Source organism: Patiria miniata, unplaced genomic scaffold, assembly GCF_015706575.1.
Source record: "Patiria miniata isolate m_02_andy unplaced genomic scaffold, ASM1570657v1 HiC_scaffold_14, whole genome shotgun sequence".
NCBI classification, from domain to species: domain Eukaryota; kingdom Metazoa; phylum Echinodermata; class Asteroidea; order Valvatida; family Asterinidae; genus Patiria; species Patiria miniata.
The window spans coordinates 5,934,745-5,957,519 of record NW_024037052.1 but is presented as its reverse complement, the minus strand read 5'-3'; the positions used below and the strand labels follow the sequence as shown (position 1 = coordinate 5,957,519).

The window sequence follows — 22,775 nt, the reverse complement described above, 5'->3', positions numbered from 1 at the left end:
CACGTAATAATTAACATAGCGCCCTCAAGTGACAGTGAGGGCGAGACACATGACAGTGGCACCAATTTTATTGATGATCGTGATGATATGTGTAGGCTACTGACAGAACCGTGAACTTTGGAGCGAGGGCCGATAATAAGTTAATAAGTTTTGTATTTAATCATGTTGTCTAGGGTTTTAGTATAGATTCAGTCCTTGCATTCGGTCCAACTGCGGTATAAACATGATAAACTGTGATAAATTTTCAAGATAAATAAATATACCTTTGATTTCTTTTTGTCCTCATCCGTGCAGTCTTGTCATGGCAGTAGCACCTAGGCCTATTTTAGTATTTATATTTGGCATGTAATTCTTTGGTGGGCATATTTTTTGGCATTGAGACTATTGTTAACTTGAACAGGTGAGCAGTGGGTTGAAAGAAACTCGAACCAATTTCTGTAAGGGGTGACTGGGAAGTAGGCCTATATAGTTCTCTGACGGAGAGAAGCCTTGCTGAGATTAGAAGTTCTAATTCTAGAAGTAACTGGGAAGTAAGCCGTTTTGAACTCCAGCTTAACAATAACATGCTCATCAGGAATTCACATGAAACATGTGAATTCCTGATGAGCTTTTTCAGCTGGAGTTACTCAAGCTAAGACTAACTGGAGTGTTATAATCCACAGTCTTGAGACCCATGAAAGTGGCATTGTGAACATTATATTTATATGGCCACGGCTCATGCATTGTCGTGGTTGTCGATGTCATGCATATAACGTACCGCTGTCTTCCAGACACTTCAATCAGTTTTGACCGGCAGCTTCAACTTAGTTCTGCACGACGTGTGCATCCAAAATGTACTCTAAAAACACATTTTTCCTAATTTTTTTTTCGCATTTCCAGAGCTTCCTGGATTCCCCTTGGGTGAAATCACAAGGTGAGGTGAAAATTGATGTGTTAGGGGGCAGGTAAGTTGGTGCTCCTGTATGGATTTTTTTTAATAGTAGTTTTGAAAACCAAAAGGAATGTTGTGGAAGAGGGCAGGGGTTTCGAATATGGTAGTCGTGTGTAGTTTAACGTCCCTCCCCCACCCCCACCCTTTCCATATACATGATATAATTATAAGAGAACAGACACTTTATGTTACTTGGAATAACATTTGTTTATTATGTGTTTGGACAGTTCGCTATATAGTCCCATGTTGAATTTCTTCTAACTTGAACTTGTGGAAAGAGGGTCAGGTTTTGATTGATCATGTTTAATATGAACGGAACGTGATAAACAGAGAGATATCCTAAACTACACGATTACCTCCGTTATTTAACGGGAACTTTTAGGGGGGAAGAATGATGAAGAAGATGACAAAATATGATGACCATCCCCTAGTCCGAAAATTTGGGACTCTCAATACTGTGTATGAGAGTCCCAAAACTTAAGGTATCCATATCGTGCAAAACTTTGTGCTGCATGATAAAACCAGTGTGAATCAAATTTGCAAGCTTCTTACTCACTACAGTTTCTTCAATAATCCCCGAAACTTCTGCCTAGGAAAGTTGCTGTTGTGAGCATTGCATCACCAAAATTTCAGCTTTTAATTCTAATTTTGCAGAGAGTTATCGAAATCCATACGTGAGACATCACATTGATGTGTACTGCAATGCACTGTGCAAAAAGACTCCTCAGCTATATAACATTTCCATCGTGTAAATAAAACAGCGCCCTCTTGTTGATCTGAGTGAATGCAAAATGTTTCATTTTTTAGCAGAGGGCGCTATGTTCATTTGGCCATTGATTAAAAAACAAGTAAGCTGCAAGGCTCTTCCTACACCTACCCAGAATACATTGGGAATCACACACCCATTTCCAGAGCATGGAGATTGACGTGGATGGTTTTTGAACTGCCAAAACCTTGCCTTAAAATTGGATTTAAGGTCTCAAATTTTGCAGGTGACATGCTTGCAACTATAGCATTTTGATGTATTGTTGTGTGGGCATTAATTAGCCAAATGGTGAGTAAAAAAACGTCAGTAGTAATTTTGCACGTTTTTATGCACTCACGGTCCCAGTCTGACCATCCCCATGACTAGCTCAATAACGTGTAGCTCAAATACTGGATTTCCTCCGCATGTGAGCCACAACACTACACTATTTGAGGGGAAAAGTTGATTTTCAGAAAATCAAAATCCAGACTGTTTTTTTTTTCACCCAAGTTGATGTGACCTTTGATTTTCCCTACATGTAGTTATTAACCATGTTAACAGGTACATGTAGGACCCCTGTAACAATATGGACATGATGCAGGAAGTCCAGTATTGAGCCACATTATATTGGGGCTACCCAGCCACGACGCTCCACAAATGCACCAAATTATGATCGTTTGCATGGCATATGCTGTAGAATCACATTTTCTGCCATGTCTTTGTCTGCCAACAGATAAGGTTTAAGTTATGCCTAACAAAAAAGTTAAAAAGAAGATTACTTTAAGGTTGCAGATGTCGTTTTTTATAACTTTTTTTTGTTTTACATTTTGCCACTACATGTAGTAATAGCCGTTGAATAAGCAGAGATGGAAGACACAAGTGAAGTCAGAGCAAAGCATCGCTTCGACGAGAACAAGCTGCACGCATTCTTGAGGAGAAACGTGCCAGGATTTCCTCAAAGTTCAACTCCACTCCATGTGCGGCAGTTTACGTGAGTTAAACTTTCACTTCAAAATGATAAATTATAAGTTTACAATACCCATACGCATCCCATAAATGTATACAATAAAGATTTATGTACTGTACATAATGTACATTACAAAATGCGCTACCCCTGTTGACAAATTTAAGCCGTATTGTTATCTAGTATTTCTTGGAAGATGAATCTAAATGGTGGGGATGAAAGGTACAATACATGTATAACGATTTTTGATGCATAAAAGCTGGTCCTAGCTCGTAGATAGTAAATATGAGAAACTTGTACATTGATTTCATGACAATTTATCAAAAGCAAATTATCGCTCAGTGTATATATGCATATGCATGGGGTACAGAACAACCCCCCCCCCTCCCCCAGAGACTTATTTAGAACAATTTAAACTTAAAAACATTGAATTTTCTTTTGCTGTGATATAGGTCTGGTCAGTCGAACCCTACTTTCTACCTAGCCAAGGATGGCTGTGAGTATGTCATGCGCAAGAAACCGCCGGGCACATTGCTGAAAGGAGCTCACCAGGTAGTTTATAATGAACATAACTTTTGACAGTGCCTCACTTTGTGATAAACACAAGAGATAAATATGCTGAAGTTTATGAGGATAGTGGTATCTGCGAAGCCTCATAGTTATTATAAAGTGGAACAAAGAAATTGACTGGAGGGTGATTTGAACCTGCAACCTCCGGATTATCATACTGGTTTTCTACCAACTGAGCTTTCCAACCCTATGTTGGCGGTTTTCCGGGCTTTTCACAACCCGGCCTGCATCTGGGTACCGTAAAGTCAGCTTGCCCAATTTCTGGATGCCACCGTTTTTAAATTTCGGACTAAATTTCACGACACTGAAGTTGTTAACAAAGCTTCAATAGCTAGCATTATTAAGGTGAAAGTACCAGTACTCACGTTTGGAAATGAATGAATTTGAAGTTTGTCAGCAAAGACTTATGGCAACACTGCATGAGGATAGTTGAGGGAAACATGGAAGTGCGCCACGTTAGGGGACTCCACTTAACTGGCACCTAGTCAGTTTTCCGTTGTGGTTTATGTCATTAAATCAAATAGCACTAAGGGGCCGTTCACAATTATCAACATTTTCACAAGTGTACAAAGAGTACACTTTTTCAAGACCCCCCCCCCCTCCCCCCTAAAAGTGTACGAAATTTTTTTTTTTTTTTTTCACACAAGTCTATATATAGACACTTGCATGTGATTTAAAGGGTTTTTATAACTTTTGTAGATCAAGTTTTTGTACTATACATGTACATGTACATACAGTACATTTTCATGTACATGTACATGTACGTGTGTAGGACAATGCTGCGCATGCTGCACACAATACGTTCATGGGATGCAATGCGGGGCCTGGCGCGGGGCGCGACCGGCTCGGCTGTGGCGACGGGCGAGAAAACAGATCGACATTTAAAAAAAAAAAAAGCGTTAGGCGGGCATTAACGGGCGAAAAAACATATCGACATTTAAAAAAAAAAAAAAGCGTACGGCGGCCATTAACCCCCTCCCCTCCAGCGTACGGTTTGTACGCACGTGAAAATGTTGATAATTGTGAACTGCCCCTAAAAAAATGAATGAATATCTTATTTTTCTATGCTGTTGTTAGGTTGACCGTGAGTACCGAGTCCAGCAGGCCCTACACAGAGCCAACTTCCCTGTACCCACGCCTCTAGCTTACTGCAGTGATGCATCGGTCATTGGTACTGACTTCTACGTGATGTCGTTTGTGAAGGTTTGTAAACGCTGCACGGAATCCTCTACATAACAAAATTAAATCAGGACAATCAATTAAGAAAATAATAAGAAGGTGTTTATGATGTGTGCACCATGACATGACGTGGGGCGCTGTGGTCCAATGGTTATGGTGTTCGACTCGTGTGCCGTGGTACACGGGTTCGAGTCCTGACCGTGGGAACATGGTGCTTGTGCTCTTGAGCAAGGCACTTTACCATTATTGCTTCGTCCTTCGGATGGGACGTTAAGCCGTAGGTCCCGTGTGTTGTGTAATGCACGTTAAAGAACCCAGTAACACTTTGTCGCTAAGAGAAGGGGTTTGCCCCGATGTTTCTGGCAGTGGCAGCAATTATGCGCCGCAGCACCTTGTAAACCCTTTTAAGGTGCAACATAATGGGTCTCATAAAGTTCATATACTTCATTTACCTGGCTTGGTTGCATTCTCCCCAGCGCTTTGTATCCTCTGGCAAAAAGCGCTATATAAATACAGTTATTATTATTATTATTATTATGACAGAATGCCTCACATGGTGAAAAAAAAATTTGATAAATTATAACTCAAAATAGCCACACACAAAAATGAAAAAATATATAAAAATACTTTAATAGTGGCGTTTTACCATTGGATCTGAATTTTTGTTAGGTGAGGTTGTTTCTAGTGTTCCAACAGGAAAAAGGGCGTTTCAGTTATTCCCTTGGACCTATATTCAAGTACGCAACTTTTCCTCGGATCAGTCGATTTCCTTGTTTTTCACCTCACACTTATGCCATTAAAAATTGGAAAAACACTGTATAAAATCTTGAACTGCTTGGAATTTCCTCTTTCTTAGGGTTACTTCCCAGCACACCTGTAATCGCAGCATAGGGTTGTAATACACTACACTGAGTTGAGTTGAGCAGGGATAATAAAATGGATAATGGCCACACTGAGAGAACCTGTTTGGTTGATATGTGCCCTGTATAAAATAGTACTTGTGTTTTAGGGTAATGATATCTTTATATTGCATTCTTGAAGGGTCGTATATTCCGAGATGTCACCCTGCCTAACATGAGTCCATCCGAACGCAAGCAGATCTACAATGCCATGAATTCTACCTTAGCTCACCTGCACAGCTTGGACTGGAAGCAGCTCGGTCTGCAGGGCTTTGGCAAAGAGGGCAACTATTGTGGACGTCAGGTACAGTGTGCTTTACCATTGACTGTGCAAATCCTGGAGTTGTAGAGTTATGAATTTTATATTTAAGATTTTACCAGCCTACCCCAGCAAGCTTTGTGATCGAGTGGAAAGACGTCTGCACCTGTGAGCAGAAAGTCTTGGGTTCGAGCCCCAACTGAGCAAGCTTGTGAATTAATCCTCCTGGTGGGAAGTCGATATTCAGAACAATATGTAAAACCCTTTAAAATCATGCAGGTCAGTTTCAGGTGAAGGGACATGAAATGTTTATTAAGTACATGTAACTGTGTCACACAGAGAGTCACTGCACACACACAAAAACCAGAATTGTGGAGAGCAGTGAAGTGTGATCGAATCTGCCTGCTTGTCCTGAGCTCAACCCCACAAATGAATTGTGCAGGGTTTTGAAGTGCTATCCATACTCCACCATGACGAAAACGGCCCTCTTAAGAAAGTTGCTTGTTTCAGGCACCATTTTGGACCTCTGTGGGGCTCCTTAAGTAAACAAACTCTGATCCCCAGTCTACTGTCCCACATAAATCACTTGAAGGTTAAATGAACTACCACCTGTTATTAGCCACACTGCTTTCTGGAACTGCAAGTTTGGGGACGAGAGTCAGCACAAACGGCCACAGTGAAAAGATCGTTCTCGGCCATTTATTCACCGATTTTCACAGTTCAAAATATAAAATAAGTCAACATTTAAGGTACATCATTATGATAATACTTTTATCGGCAGACAGATTGATTTCAGCAACAAAGTATTATGCTTGAAATCTTGATATGATGACAAACATCAAATAATGTAGGGTCTATGGTCATGTAGCCATGAAACACCATGTCACATGGTTTCTGTCGACAGATAAACACCTGGGCCAGACAATTTCAGGGTGCCACTAAGTTAGCCTCTTTACCAGACGACCCCACAGCTAAGCAGCTACATGAGTGGTTAGTAGACAACAAACCAACGGCTGAGGAAAAGACTACCATTGTCCATGGAGACTTCAGGCTTGACAACATGATCTTCCACCCAACACTGGTGAGGAATTACATTTGTTGGCGTTTTTTGTTTTTTGGTGTTTTTTTTGTGATTTTTTGTTTTTTGTAAAAAACAAAACCCAAAATTTCATTTTATTTGAGATCCCGTCAGAGGAGCTCTGTATTTTATTATTATGCGAAAATGAGCAAATATGATAAAAAAATTGTGGCCTATGATAAGTTTATATAGAGGAAAGACATCTATCCGCTCCGTTCACAAGTACACCCTCACCGGCAAAGAGAGTACAGTTGGGGGTGACCGACCGACGCCATCTTGCCTGACTGCAATTCATTTGCCGCTAAGCGCGGCCACTGCGTGTACATAGAACAAATCCCCTGGTGTACGTGCATCACACAGAAGAAACGGTGCGCATCAACCAGCGAAATGTCCCGCCCATGGGACGTCGTTGCTAGGTAAAAGGGCGCTCTTTTTTCGGCGCAAGGAGCCCATCCACATCATTACATTTTTTCCCTGATTTCAGCCCAAGGTTATCGCCGTCTTAGACTGGGAGTTATCAACTCTCGGTGAGCCACTGACTGATCTTGCGTATGCTTGCATGCAATATCACTACCCTGAGGAGATGCCTATTCAGCTTATGAACCCTAAACGTGAGTATCTGTTGTTCCTAAGTCATTTTCTGGAGATAATATCAATTCGTGCGTACTTCACACTTTACTTGCGTGAGCCAGTGGTGTTGAGTGCTCGCATGAAGTGTGTCCCTCCAAAGGAAAATTTAAAAGTGGTCGAAAGGCGCCATCTACTGTGCATGGGCAAGCTCCATTGTCCATTCTTACATTAGGCCCCCCCCCCCTCCCCCCCTTAAAAAAAATGTTGTGTTTCCAGTAACCCGACCGGACATAGAGTCGGCGATGATTTTTTTTAAATTTTTTTTTTTACCAACATTTACCAGTTGACCAGTGGCCGTTGTGACTCACGTTGAGAATGTTGGTTAAATTCTCCATTATTCTTAAGAATCATCAACCTTAAATATATTTTTATATTAATTGAAGCAAGTGTTTGTGTGTCAGTGTCAATAGCCTTCGTGGCACAAATGAAATAAGTCAGGAATTCCTCCATGGTGAAATGAAGACGGGCACTAGCAGTTGCTCTCTACACCAGAGAAACAATCTTAGCATTTTGGAGTTTTACGGGCATATTTTAGCCACTTGCTCCCCATTAATTTCGGAGCCCTGATAAAAGTATAAAAAGTCATTCTTAGGACATTCTATATCTTTATATTACAATTTAAAACATACCTCAGTGGAAATACATGTATGCAAAGACTGGCATTGATGCACAGGTACATACAACATTAACCCTTACCCTACTTGACCCTCCAACGCATGCCAATATGTGCCTCAAGAAAATCTCCTATGTTTTTTGCATGGCCCTCCAATATCTGCCATGTCATTTCAAGGGTAACTGGACAGGCACTCCAATACATGCCACAGAGAACAATGAGAGTCCTCTGATAACAAAGTGAGTGCCCCCAGCTGGTCAGTATCAGGCACCCTCCAGGGCCTCCAACTCCTGCCAATTGGAGCCTTCACTGTCAAGATAGTTTATCTGCCAATATACTGCAGCTGGAGGGCATTGGCATAACCAACTGACATGCAGTAAACTACCCTCAGAGAGTAAGGGTTAAAAAACAAAATTCTCAAAAAATAATAAAATCTCGACCAACCGACCCTTAATTGTTTTGGCGATATTGCTGGAAACCCAACATTTATTTTTTTTTGGCAAAATGTAAGAAATGCAATGCTGCAATGTTTATTCTCACCTGAATGTGCTCATTACAGAGGAGGTTTTCTCCCCACTGGAGAGGGTTCCCGGGATCCCCAGGGAGGTAGACTACATCATGGCGTACTGCCAGCGCAGAGGCCATCCCTACCCCCTCCCGCACTGGCACTTCTATCTGGGCCTTTGTCTCTTCAAGATGGCTTCCATTTGCCAAGTATGACTTACTATGTTTGAAAGACATTCTAGTTTGTAAAGAACATCCTCAATTTGTTTTTTCTTTTCTTTTTAAGTGTGAACCCTGAACATGAAATAATTGGATTGAAACTTGTCAGTTTTAAAATTTGATAAGTCACAAGCTTTTAAATAAAAAAAATGCCCCAAAATAACTTTACAGAAGGGGATAACAGAGTGATGGAGCAGTGATAAACATGTGGGTTAAAACCGCATAGGGGCCTGGCCGCAGAGGATGGCCCAAGCCGAAGGCGAGGGCTATTATCGGTGACGGGGCCCTTAACCGGTTTTAAACATCACGTTTAAAACACGTGGAGCGCAGGGTCTCACGGCCAGTTTTAAACATCAGTGTTTTAACACTGACTGGTGTTTAAAGGTATAGTCCATCATTGGTAATTTGTGCATTTTGTTCGTTTGAAGCAACAAAAGTGCTCGAGATCTAAAGAAAGGTGCTGAACAACTAACCTAATGAAGTTTCAGCTCAGCTTAACCCTAAAGGGGCCGGGTTATTTTGACCATCTCTCAGCCGGGGGGCGGATTCCGCCCCCCCCTAAGATCTCGGCCATCGAGTGACGAAAAATTTTGAAACTCAGCACATGCATAGAGCAACTCTTCCTAAACATGCCCAAGAAATTTCATGACTATAGGTCAAAGGGTTTTGGAATTATGGCTAATTAATTATTCATATGTATGAATGGCAATTCTGCTCGGCGTACACGACGTATATGCGAAAAATCAGTTTTCACGGCGCGTAGCGCCGGAAAAGTTTTCGCTACGGGCCAACCCGTGGTCCGATTTTTATGTTTTTGGTATCAAAAGATGCGCAAAGCCCGAGGCTAAAAAGTCATAACAGCTCGGGTCGCGAAAAAATTTTTTTTAGAAGCTATCGCGGAAAATGTTGAGGGGGGGGGGCGGATTCCGCCCCCCCGGCCCCTTTAGGGTTAATTCAGCTGTATATTTTGAGAAAAACAACATTACAGGTTCTTGATTTCAAATCAAATGTTGCTGAATCATGTTTTGAATTGGGCCTGAATTCAGCGTCCGAGACACGTTCTCACTGAGCTGATTGCAGCTACGCGATGTCGCGCACTGATCCGACGAATTATAGCAACTGCTCGCACGTGTGCGTCATGCCAACGCCAGCCCGCGCTTCGCCGAATAAAAAAAACGAACTACAGTCAAACCTGTACAGAAAGACCGCTGAAGGGAAACAATAAAAGCGGTCTTTATAGACAGGTGGTCTCTCTGTACAGGTTGGAAATATTTGCCCTCCCTTTGGCTTCCCTAACTTAATGCGGGGGGTCATTACAGTCTAAACCTGCCTTATCCAAAAGTACAGTCAAACCTGTACAGAAAGACCGCTGAAGGGAAACAATAAAAGCGGTCTTTATAGACAGGTGGTCTCTCTGTACAGGTTGGAAATATTTGCCCTCCCTTTGGCTTCCCTAACTTAATGCGGGGGGTCATTACAGTCTAAACCTGCCTTATCCAAAAGTACATGTATGTTCTTCTTTCTTTTAGTTATTTGTTTAAAACATAACTACACTGTTTTTCTTTTAAACAAAATAATGAAATTAAAAGTCATAAATGTGAATGATTTCAAAAAGTGTTTATTATTTTATGTTAATATTATGTGAGAATCAGCTGTACTGGAGCAGCAATACCTGCACAACCACAAGTAAAAGTAGGGTCCTACAAGAAAGGGGAAGTTTCTCTTTCCGAGATTCTCAACGATCACACGATCAACTTAAGTTATGACCTCCATTTTCATTTGAAGTGAAAGCTAACTTCAATAATACCTTCCAGGATTCGGGCTTGAAGAATTTGGAGCCATATTCTTTCTTTTTCAAAAGCAATATTGGAACAAACTCGCTTTATAAATGACAGGGCAGATGCAATCTACGCGATGTTGTGTAAACACAATGTGCAAAATTGCACATGCTGGCAAACTTGCTGAAAAGCTCAAAGGTCGATCAAGAGCACAAACAAATTTAAATCTTTTTTTCACGATTTAAAAATAAAGTTGATCAATAAACTTGACAACAAAAATACTTGAGTATGTTGTTGGTTTTTGTTTTTCAGAAAACTTGTAAACGAATTTTAATTTAATTTATTTTAATGATAACAAAAGTATGTGAGTGGACGAGACTGATACTGATAGGTCACAAGTCATGCACATGCCTAGTGCATTTTGTTGAATGGAGCTCAGCTATCCAAGCTGCTGCACTGACAATAGGGGCATTGTTGATGCGACCACAGACCCAGATTAAGCTTGAAAATGTCCTGGAAATCCTGTGGTTGAGTTACTAATCCTCTGAAGTGGTTTATGTGGCTCTTGCTTTTTCTTTTGAGTAAGGAATCAACCATTGTACAGAAACAAGTGGGCATTTTGTGGTCGCTTTTCATGGCTTGCGGTCGTTCTGTACAGACTTAAGCATTCCTAGGGAAGCAAAATGTGCAGTCGCTGGTCGCGTTAAGCAGGTGGTCTTTCTATACAGGACTTAAGTAATGGGATTTGTCAGCGGGGACTTTTAAATGGTCGTTACGGACAGGTGGTCTTTCTGTACAGTGGGTCGCTAAGGCAGGTTTGACTGTACTAACGGAAATTTCCAACTGTGCCGTTGGAAAGGCCTTTTTTCGTTGATTTCTTCAAAATGACAGCTTGCCAGAAAGGATAATTTCACAGGGAGTTTAGTCCCCTTACTATCTTTCAACCAAGTATGTTTTACCACAGTAATTACGTCAGTTACTTTGGATAGCTGCAGATGATGGACCATAGCTTTAAAGGCAGTTTAAGACCACCATCGTGATAGGCTTTCGACCAATACCAATGGGTAAACTGTCTCTGGTAGTTATGAACCTGTGAATTCTGATTTCAATTCTTATTAAGTTTTTTTAATAATGTTTTGGTACTTACAGTTGCTCCATTATTTCATTTCAGGGGGTGTATTGTCGTGCCCTTCTTGGTAATGCAAGTTCTGAGTTTGCTAGCAATTATAAGGAAATTGTCAACTTGATGCTAGGCGTGGGACTAGAACAGATCAAAAGGTAAATACACAAACTTGTTTTCCAAATTTTAAAAACAAATTTCAAAACAATAAACACAATAACCAGCTTAGAATAAACACTGTATGCTGCACGGTAGTTCACCCAGACTGTTGAACAGCACGTGCATAGTTCTCACATATTAATCATAGTACTTCTCCCAACCTTAAAGAAAAGTTTTCCTACCCTTAATTTTGCCACCACTTCGGAATTCCCCCCCCCCCCCGGCCTCCCCCTCCCCCCCCCCCCCCCCCCCGGCCTCCCCCTCCCCCTCCCCCCTCCCCCCCCCCCCTCCCCTGGCCTCCCCCTCCCCTGGCCTCCCCCTCCGATAAAAATCTTGTATAATATCCCATTTCAATTACTGTTGGATCAACAGACTGGTACCGGAGGGCCAGTTTACAATCTTCTTTGTACCTGACTCATGACTCACTGAGTCTCTTGTAAAGTATCTCACCGACTGATTGTCACTTGTGAATAAGACTAGTTACCTATCTCACTGACTGACTGTCACTTGTGAATAAGACTGGTTACCTATCTCACTGACTGACTGTCACTTGTGACACTGGTCTGGGAGCAGCTTACAAAGCTGCCTGTTTATCTCCAGCACTAGTCTTGGTTCCAAGACGTCCTTAGCTGTGCGATGTTTTAGTAAGCACAGGTTATTGGACTGGGCAGTGATTCACTGAAGCAGGAGCCCTTTACACACACGCCAACAGTCCGCAAAGTACTTCTTCGGAGTGTGCATTTGCATGCGTGCGTGACATAAGCATGTCTGGTTTCTGTACTTACATGTACTGCAGTTTTTCAATCCAGGCATGTTCAGCTTGCAAGCGAGCCTACATGCGTCATGGATAGAAAATGCCCACCATGTGGACAAAGCGATAAATTTGGCAGCAAAGAAACTGAGCCTTTGAAGGCTAAATATCAGTGCCTTTCATCAATTTGGATGTGGGCATGATTCGACCAAACAGTACGGTTGACCCGTCAGCACCTAGTGCCATCGATTGCACGTGTATGTACGGTATGTCGAACTACCCCGTTAAGAACGTCTTGCACCAAGTCAACTACAGCACATTTGCATTAGTCTGGCGTTGCTTGTTTTTGTGTACTTTCATGATACATGAGTAGGCAATAAGTCAGGTCTTCATAAAACAGGATTTTCAATTCAATTACTTTACCAGCACAGCATATATTCTACAAACTTTGTAGCCTTTGAATCAATTGAATGGAATTTTGTGTGCTTCAAACCAGCATTACCAGGCATACCTTGCCTTGTTACCTTTACACAGGGCTGAAGTAACTGGCAGTCAGACGTCCTCTATCATTCTGGAGATGAAACCAGTGCTGGAATCTCAACCGATATCGGAGAGAGCGAGCCAGATTCTGCAGAAAGTCAAAGACTTTATCAAGAATGAGATCCTACCTGCTGAAGAAGTAAATGTGATGATGTTTCATTAGCACAGAGCACTCTCAATCTGATTGCAGTGCAAGGCTTGAAATATTCTCATGATGGCTGGACCAAGTCCAGTGACCTAGGCCACTGATTTAACATTAAAGCTTTCCTCTATATGAATAATAATTGTAATGCTTATACAGGGTGGATTAAAAAGAATGAAACTGAGATATTATTGCTAATTGGAACAGAAGTAGGGCACATGTGAATCAAAGGGAGATATCCTCTGTTAGGGTTGAATCTCCTCTTTAAAATGACACCCTGATCATGTCCTTACATTCACAGTTGACTGAGCAATGACCAATTTTACGAAAGGGTCTATTTAGAGAATTGCGCCACTTTTCATGGTGAAATCTTTTTTTTTTTTCCACCTGCCTTGATGGCAACCATGGCCTTTCACTCTGTGACAAATGACACCACAAAAACCACAATTGAAAAGTGGCGCAATTCTCTAAATAGACCCTTTCGTAAAATTGGTCACTGCTCAGTCAACAGTGAATGTAAGGACATGATCAGGGTGTCATTTTAAAGAGGAGATTCAACCCTAACAGATGATATCTCCCTTTGATTCACATGTGCTCTACTTCTGTTCCAATTAGCAATAATATCTGGGTTTTTTTTTTTATCCACCCTGTATAGTGCTTGCCATCATTTCAAAAATCTCAAAGCGCTTTACAATTACTACCATGTTCATCAGGCCATAAGACCATGCGGCAGCTGATATCAGCGCACATTCTGTCTCTACCCTCACAAGTACCCATTCATACTCATGGGTGGAGAGAGACAATTGTAGTTAAGTGTCTTGCCCAAGGGCACAAACACCATGTTCCTGGTAGGGTTCAAACCCAGGTGCCATTGTACATAAGTCAAACAGTATGACCACTGGACCATGGCATTCTACGGACTCTCTTGCCAGTATTGGTCTTGAACCCTGTAAGTCCTGTATCATCCCAAACTGCACTGACTGTTACTTCCTGCGCCACCCGACTGTATGGTTTTATGGTTTCATCAGAGATTAAATACAATGTAATACAATGTATTACAGGTGCTAAGGGTTTAACTTGATATTTATCTTGGATCTTAGATGTACTTTAAGCAGGTGCAGAGTGCTGATACCATCTGGTGCGTGCCACCCATCATGGAAGAGCTCAAGGCCAAAGCCAAGGCTCAGGGACTATGGAACCTGTTCCTGCCAGCCCAGAGTGGCCTAGGCCAGCTGGAGTATGCCTTCATGGCGGAGGCTATGGGACAGTCACCCATCGGCTCAGAACCCTTCAACTGCAGTGCGCCAGGCATGTACTGTTAAGCTAGACGCATAATAAGTGTTACTGTATATGGACTCAATGCACGAAATGTAAATACATTTGTTGCGATTTGCGACCACTTCCCAGAGTGCCAGTGGGAGGGACGCACCTGTTTGCGCGTTTGTGGTGCAAAGTACCCACAGGTAATTTTATGCTGAATTTGCACGAACGTCTTCTCATGAGTGCCTGGTGCCATGGGCACCTGGTCCTGGTCTCCCCTAACTCTCCATTTGTAACCATTGAGGGGGTACTTGTGCACGGAGTCCGTATTGGCCATAGTGTTTTGCCTCAGGTTGCCATTTGTTTTGAGGATGGTAAAATGGATATGGATGGATATAATGCACACACATATCCACCAACTATGTGCTCAATGCATGGTGCATCATCGTTATTATTACCCCTGCTCATTGGACCAATGAAAACATGCCAAAGATCATCTCGGCTCCCAGGGGAGTATACAGCTTGATGCTGCTGCATAGGCGCAACCGGCTTTAAATCAAACACAACTACCTCTAGTATCTGCCCTCAATGGGACCCATTTTCCCCTGAGTGGGGAGACACCATTGATCTCCATTAATAAGACTAGATAGGTCACAGCGCCTTCCATTTTGTGCACACACGCGTAGTCATCGGTGAGGGTTTGAAAGTTTGAAATGCGTTCACACACGCGTTTTCCGAATCTTCACCGCGCGCAAGTGTACGCTTGTCCTACCCAGTCTTTATGGAAATCAATGGGAGACACGTTGAGTGCAAAGTGTCTTGCACAAGAACACACACACTACAACCCTAGTCTGGTTATTATTGACTACAAAACTTTGTGGGCAAAATATCCGCTTCTCACGCCATCAAGTCTTGAACAACTCGTGAACACACACACCCAGTCTGTAAAGAACTCAATGTGAAATTTCAGGACCCATCCTTACAAGTATCAGCTGCTGTAAATAACTCAGCTGCTGTAAAGTAACTAAGATTAGCTCAAGTTGACCTGCACAGGAGATGACATGTTGTATCAACTCAATGTCAATTCCTCATTATTCCACTTTATGACGGTAATAGATTACTCATTAAAAGAATTCAACAATTCAAAATTGGACTTTTGGAAACATATTTGATCACATCCATCATTGTATTAAAGTGAAATATTCATTTCCCGCGGTTCGCAGTATAGCGGGAAATATTTGTATTAGAGTTTCGGACAATGCATAGTGTGCATTACGAAGCCAGGAGGTATTATATAATAGGGCGTTGGCAGTAAGGTTTAATAGAGAGGTATTGTGACAATGAAGTCAGTTCTAGCGAGCACTCCATAGTGACAACACTATTTTCGAAATAACGTTTATAGAAACATATTTGGAAAAAAGATTATTTGTGGCAACATAATATAATACAAGGTGAAGTCCAACACCTTCACGGAGGAGAGCGTTGAATGTTGTTGGGCACAGGTTTTCAGAGCATTTTAACAATTTTATCTCTGTTTTTTCCTGGACGTCGCGTTCTCCGATGATGTGTTATCTAAATCATGCATAATACAACATGGTATATTTAAGATGTGAGACTAATTGGTATTCTAAAGTCTTGATAATGGGTTTAATGTGACCAAACTTGCAATTTCATTTTGGTATTAGAGTGCAAACTGTCAACTTGTTCATTTTGTTAATGGTCCAAAAGGATCTAGTCATTGGAAGGGCAAACAGGCTTTGCCCATTTTGTTAATTGTTAATTTTTAATGTATAATTTTGTTATCGGAGGGCAAACAATCTTTGCCATCAGCAATAAACTGCGGGAACAGGCGGCGCTCAAAGTGCTCTGCTTTCGCCTAATATAAAATATGTGTTATATTAAGTGTGATTTATGTCATTAGTATAGATAAGACGAGTTAATATTGTATGCTTTACTTGAAAAGCATATTTTTCCAAACATTAATCGTACCTAATTGACTTCTTTTGTTTTTAGATACTGGCAACATGGAGGTCTTGCATTTGTATGGGAGCCCAGAGCAGAAGACAACCTGGCTGCAACCTTTGCTGGATGGGAAGATACGCTCCTGCTATTGCATGACAGGTATGTGAGTAGTCGTAACAAGTTTTTGAAACCGGGACAGAATGGTTTTGATCGATGTCTCGTTCAAAAGCAATTAACTTTGGTATTTCTAGAAAAACAGCAATGTTTTAGAAATCATAAAAAAATAGCATGGCCAGTACATATGATTAACAGTGGAATATTGTAGCATTGGAAGGTATTTTTCATAAATGCATAGTACCAGAACACCTCCATTTCAGCACTAATCCGCAGAATTTTTGCTTGCAGCTATAAAGCATATTTGTAATTACGGTAAAATCTTGGGGTGGTGGGGGGTGAAAAAGACTGAAAGGTGACCATCGCATGATCATTTGTTTCTTTAGAGCCAGCCGTTGCGTCAAGCGATGCCACCAATATGGAATGCTCCATCGTGAGAGAAGGGGACAGCTATGTCATCAATGGCAGGAAGTGGTGGAGTAGCGGTAAGTCGATTGTTGCAATGAATTTCAAAATGAAGGGAATAATAGTTTGCTCCAACACACTATTATTTCCTTTCATAAATACATTTTTGGTCAAAAACTTTAAAAAGTCGAAGTATTGACGAAATTCTGACTTAGGTTTGTTCAACAATTTACTCCATGGTCAGGCCACTGATGTGCGCATCGCACTCGCGTGGTTTTCTCAAAGTTTTGTTCTCCGTATATGGAGATCATAATCAGCTGTTCTAAAGCACCTGTTTATAGGCGCATGCAGCCCGTACTGCGTACATGTGGCACGGAGAGTTTCAAAAGTCATTAACCTTTGTGTAAACCGCAGTTTAAGACCAACTATGTGATGGGCTCTCGACCAGTAGGAATTGGTAAACTGTCACGATATTTATGAATTAAACTTAAGTGGTTATAAGGCACAAAGAAAAAGAAAAAAGCTGTTCCAAAAGCTCTCATGATGTTTCATATGATCCATGTCTTTATTAGGTGCTGGTGATCCCCGTTGTAAGGTAGCCATCTTGATGGGATTGACTCCCAACAAGGATAAATCCAGGTAGGTTCGCAAATTGAGCACTTGCTGTTTTCAATGTTTATTTATTTCTGCACTGTCCACCATCATTTGCTATCAATGTATTACAGTGGAACTCTGCTATAACGAACACAGCAGGATCCACAGAAATTGTTGGTAATAGGGATCATTCGGTTTAGCGATTTTAAGCTGCCGGTGTTCCGGTACTCATTTTTCATTAAATAGCGCCCTTCACAACTTCACCCTGCAGGAAGCTTTGGTAGTTACTGAAAGACGACGTTGAACACGTGCCGACTATTGAATTATGTAATTGCAGTGCTATTGTATATGATTACCCGTAAAGAGCTAAACCCAATGTATACACCGGATGCATGAAAAGACTTTCAGTGAATAGCCATTCTGAATCATTTGAATGTAGATTCAGAATGGGACCAGCTTTGCTACGCTAGATCTCATATCAACTGATGCAGCCATTTGAACTGCACACAGAAGTGAAGATTTTATTGTAGTTGCGCAATTATTCAGATGTGCTTTGCGTTAGACTGTAAACATACAAATGATTTCAACTTTCTTCAATAGACCCTTTACATTCAGCAGACATCTTGAGGGTTTTTTAATTCAGTTTAAGTAAATGCATATCCCTGTGGAACAAAAGCATACCTTCAAGATGGCTAAAATGAAAAGGATAAATAAGAAACATTTGATGACTGATAAGATCTCTTTTAATTGGTTTAAATTTTTTTTTAGGCACCAGCAGCACAGCATGATTGTAGTCCCAATGGATCTGCCCGGTGTTAAGAAGATCAGACCACTAATGGTGTTTGGTAGTCCAGGTACATGTATAGACTAATGTTTTGCAAACCCAACCCAAAACTGACCCGACCCAAAACCGCCTTCGGTTCGGGTCTGGTCGGGCTGGGTTGGTTTTTCTATCATTTCAGTCGGGTCAGGTCGGTTTTTGCGTTTGCCATTTTCAGGTCGGGTCGGTTCGGTTAAGCCATCTTGTGCAAAACCCGAAGTTAACCACAGTTTGGAAATTCACACATTGCAATATTGCAGAGTTAGTGTGCCCGGTACAACCATTGCAATCCACCACTCAAATGTGATTGTGGTACATGTATGCGGTCTATCACGCACAGTCTATAACGTGTAGGCCAAACAGTAGGTAACATATGAGTCTTCATAGTACTGTATTCATATACGGTGTGATTCTTTACCGAGAGACAACAATTTTCATGCGGCGTGGCTATATAAGTTCAGGCACAAAAAGCGGACACAGTTGTCCTAGCCAGATATTCGGTTGTTTTTTTTTCGGGTCGGATCAGTTTCGGGTTGGTTCAGGTCCATGTTCCTTGAATTTTAGTCGGGTCGGAGTTCAGATCGGTTTCGTTTCGGATTAGCTCAATATCTATAATGCATAGGGTCAGTTTGGCCTGGTCAACCTGACCCGATGCACATCAATAGTATAGATTAATCCGGCCAACAACAATTGAAGTCTTTACTGGGTGGGAACTACATGAAGGCACACATGCATGTCACATGCGATATTTTGTTATATCTTGTGCGCGGCTACTGTAATTTCATTGGTCTAGGACGGCCACGTGTCTGGACAATAAAGACGCATGTCACACACTGAAGGTGATATCGTAATGCCTTCATTGCACGCATTGCACGCTCGTGTGGAACCTGCCGGCGTGCTAGCTTTGCGCATTAATGAGAACTGCAACGTCAAATGCTCAGTCTCATGTCTGGCAGGACATCAAAACCTTTAGTTATTAAAGGTTACATCGCAGTGATTAATTTATTTCTCACAGTAAGTTTATACAACCATATATCCTTTTGAGTTATTGACACGATATAACAAAATTATAAGATGGAATTTTGCGTCGGGGTGATATAAATCAAATTAGGTTTTGCCCTTCACCAATGTTTAAACACTGTATGCTCAGTGTGTTACCTCCCGAGTGAAAGTTGGAAAAAATCACTCGGGTGGGACTTGAACCCACGACCTCCTGCTTTCTAGTGCAGATGTCTTACCACTCGACCACTGAGCTAACGGGATCGGTTGGCTGGTTTGAATCGGATGTACATAGCAGCAGGTACCGCATAAACTATTATAAGATGGAATTTTTGCGTCGGGGTGATATAAATCAAATTAGGTTTTGCCCTTTACCGACGTTTCAACGTCGGTGAAGGGCAAAACCTAATTTGATTTAACAAAACAATTGTTGACTGCTGTGATGTGGGGTATGCCGTTTTTAACCCCCTCGGGGCGCATAGCACCCTCGGCTTCACCTGGGGTTCCAGATATCATGCTCAAAGTCAGGATGCTGTGTGATGCAAGCCTTAGAAATTCATCAGGCATTGATGCAGAGGACGCAGCTTTCAAATAAAAAATTCTATGATTGTAATAATTTTCAATAACACATGTTCTTTTGTTCGCAGATGCCCCTCACGGCCACTTTGAGGTTGAATTTACCAACGTGCGCGTGCCGGCCACCAATATGATTCTTGGCGAGGGGCGTGGCTTCGAGATTGCCCAGGGGCGTTTAGGTCCCGGCCGTATCCACCACTGCATGCGCGCCATCGGTCTGGCTGAGAGAGCACAGCAGATGATGTGTGACCGTGCCATTAAGAGAAAGGCGTTTGGAAAAGAGCTCGCCAGAATGGTAAGAAACGAAGGCAGTTAATGACTCGCCAAAAACACTTTTATTTTTTTTTTTTATTATTATTATTTATTATCAAACCCTTGCGACCAGATGGCCGAATTGCGGTTTAATGTACAATAAAATGATTTTGAAAAGTTAAAATAACAGTTAAAATCACAGTAGTCATTACATTAGAAATATATACTTTAGAAATACATTAGAAATTTTACCATTTCTAATTTTACATTAGAAATATATAAACTTCAAAGGCATGTATAGGAACATTGGTTATTAAAACGGACCTATCAACTTTATGAGAACAAAACTTGCTGAAAGTGAAGAAGGACCAATATCAAGTGCCCATTGAAATTATTTTGCCTGATGAAGATATCGTTAGAAGAAAACAAAAACTGAAAATGTGACCCCTTCCACAAACAAGGTATTATGTCACAAAAAAAGAGTGAAATTGACGTATAGACATGGTTGGATAGCCCACAATGTATGCTTTCATTTCGTATATGATAGAGCTTCATAGCTTTCACCCATGTGGAGATATGAGGTATTTGCATGTTAAGTACTTCCTTGGAGTTCGAATTACACCACTGAGAAAACAGGCTTCGAAATACCTGTAGCTGGCTCTGTTGTAGATTTGGGCGCGATGCACTCAAAATTGTAGTTTTTTCCCACTTCATTCATCGAAATCAACATTTCTGTGAATGAACCCTAAATCTTTAGGTATTAAAGATGTCATTCATAACAAAAGAGGAAAATCAGATTTTGAAGAAATTTTCGAGGGCATTACACGATAATGCACAGCGTGTGTGGAGCGGGTCACAAATGGTTTTAAAGAATGTGCCGGTGGGCTTGTAATGGCACTTTAAGCACATAATTTTTTCATCAGTGCAGAGTTCCTTGGTTAGCAGAGCTATGACATTGGGCCCAGGCGTCTTTTGTTACAAACAGCTTCTTCATTCCATGCCACTAAACTCTAGCCCTTCTTTATGCCATCCTGCTTCTGTAGGGTGTTGTTCAACACCAGATAGCTGAATGTCGTCTGGAGATAGACCAGGCCAGATTGCTGACTCTCAAGGCGGCTCATACCATCGACAAGTACGGGACCAAGAAAGCTCGCAAACAGGCAAGTTTGTCTATCTACCTTTACATAGGGAATTATTTTTAGAACAGCTTCAGTATGGTCTCCGTGCGCGAACAAGAGGGAGCGTTTGTTCAACACTTTCAAGGGCCCCGTGGTTTGGACACACTGTGTGTGCGTACTGGTCCCCACGCGTATAGCGCGAATTAAAGTATGCACAACTTATTTTATGCTGAATGTGCACATAGCATCTTCTGGTGAGCAGCAGCCGTCATCAGCAGTGTGTTTGAATGTCTCGCCCAATGGTCTCCCCCAACTCTCTCTTTCTTACAGTCGAGGGGGTAGTTATGCACGGGGTCCATACAGTGTATGCAAAAGTACTCACATGACTACCCATAATCAAAAGCTCATATACCGAGACCACATTGCCAAGATTTTCTGGCCTAATTTGTACGCCACCACCTTGTATTTTAATATACTAACACTAGTAACAGACTCCACATACTACTAGACTACAAAAGTAATTCCAGTGAGAGCCATCTAATAAATAATTTGGAAAAAGTTGCAGGGAAAACTTTGCCAGTATCCAAAAGAAACTCTGGGTACTTCAGGGAATCTTGCGAGAAAACCTTGATAGTAGCCATGTGTAGTCTTTGGAAAGTTTCATTGGCCCAATGATCAGGGGTAATAATAATGTAAAGTGCTTTGATCTTAGTTAAAAGCGCTGTTTAAGTACCCGTTATCATCATTCTTAATTGATTGAACAGAAATGATTACATGGCAAGTCCCCGATGTTGCTCACTGACAAACAGCAGCCAATTTTCCATGAGAACTTTGGAAAGGACTGCTAATTTTTGCGGGCCTCAGAGAAGGCTGGCCTTCAGTTCTCTGCGTACCATCTGACAAAGTTATTGACTTACTGACTCCCTGACTCACTGTGACTTGTGAGCTGGGCAGTGCTATCGTGTAGGAATACCAGTGAGTGGGTTAAATTCAGCCCATTGTGTTGAGCAGATGCATGAAAAGAAGCTTCCAGTCAAAAGCCAATCTGAGTCAATTGAAAAGAATTCTGTGCACTCTGGGACCAATTGTACTATTAAAGCTTGCCTTGTCTTGGTGTTATAAACTTTTTTGTTTTTGCCCCTATTTCTGTGACCAGGTGGCCATGATTAAAGTCGTAGCTCCACGTATGCTGACCCGCGTCATCGATCAAGCCATTCAGATCCACGGAGGTGGTGGAGTCTGCCAGGATTTCCCCCTCGCTGCCTTCTACGCCGGGGCCCGTAGCCTGCGACTCGCCGACGGACCCGATGAGGTCCATCTGACCAGCATTGGTCTGCAGGAGCTCAAGGAGCAAGCGCTTAAATCCAATCTCTAAGCAGCTTGGTAGGGAGGTGTACATGTGCGGTCACTGTTAGACCAGCCTGGTATTTTTCTCGGAATTTGAATATTTGAATCATTTTGTAAACTTTGAATGAAAGTATTACAGTCAGCATATGCAATGGTCGGGGTTATGGCACCCTCAAAAACTAAATCTCAAATTGAATTTTGATTTGATACATCAGATAAGATACAAACTTTCTAATTTCTTTTCTAA

At 41.6% G+C, this 22,775-nt stretch overlaps 1 protein-coding gene across 7 annotated transcripts; it reads left to right on the top strand.

Moving 5' to 3' along the window:
- The first annotated feature begins 50 nt into the window (after positions 1-50).
- Positions 51-22,775, top strand: LOC119721964 (acyl-CoA dehydrogenase family member 11-like). 7 transcript variants are annotated; one of them, XM_038191926.1, is made up of 19 exons: positions 51-139; positions 880-913; positions 2,526-2,667; positions 3,093-3,192; positions 4,288-4,413; positions 5,431-5,592; positions 6,452-6,628; positions 7,110-7,236; positions 8,428-8,582; positions 11,541-11,647; positions 12,934-13,078; positions 14,182-14,389; positions 16,355-16,462; positions 16,804-16,902; positions 17,395-17,461; positions 18,185-18,270; positions 19,883-20,106; positions 21,107-21,223; positions 22,338-22,775. In XM_038191926.1, exons 3-19 carry the CDS (start codon positions 2,543-2,545, stop codon positions 22,554-22,556), a joined length of 2,352 nt encoding a protein of 783 aa, XP_038047854.1. In that variant the 5' UTR covers positions 51-139; positions 880-913; positions 2,526-2,542; the 3' UTR covers positions 22,557-22,775. The 7 variants fall into 7 exon arrangements, with proteins under 7 accessions (XP_038047854.1, XP_038047852.1, XP_038047856.1 ...); XM_038191924.1 differs by having other exon boundaries at positions 2,520-2,667; XM_038191928.1 differs by having other exon boundaries at positions 880-944.

Coding starts and splice junctions, on each gene's coding strand:
- LOC119721964 (XM_038191926.1), top strand. CDS start 2,543: ATGGAAGACACAAGTGAAGTCAGAGCAAAGCATCGCTTCGACGAGAAC. Junction 6,629..7,109: donor TGATCTTCCACCCAACACTG/GTGAGGAATTAC, acceptor CCCTGATTTCAG/CCCAAGGTTATCGCCGTCTT. Junction 18,271..19,882: donor AATGGTGTTTGGTAGTCCAG/GTACATGTATAG, acceptor TTTTGTTCGCAG/ATGCCCCTCACGGCCACTTT.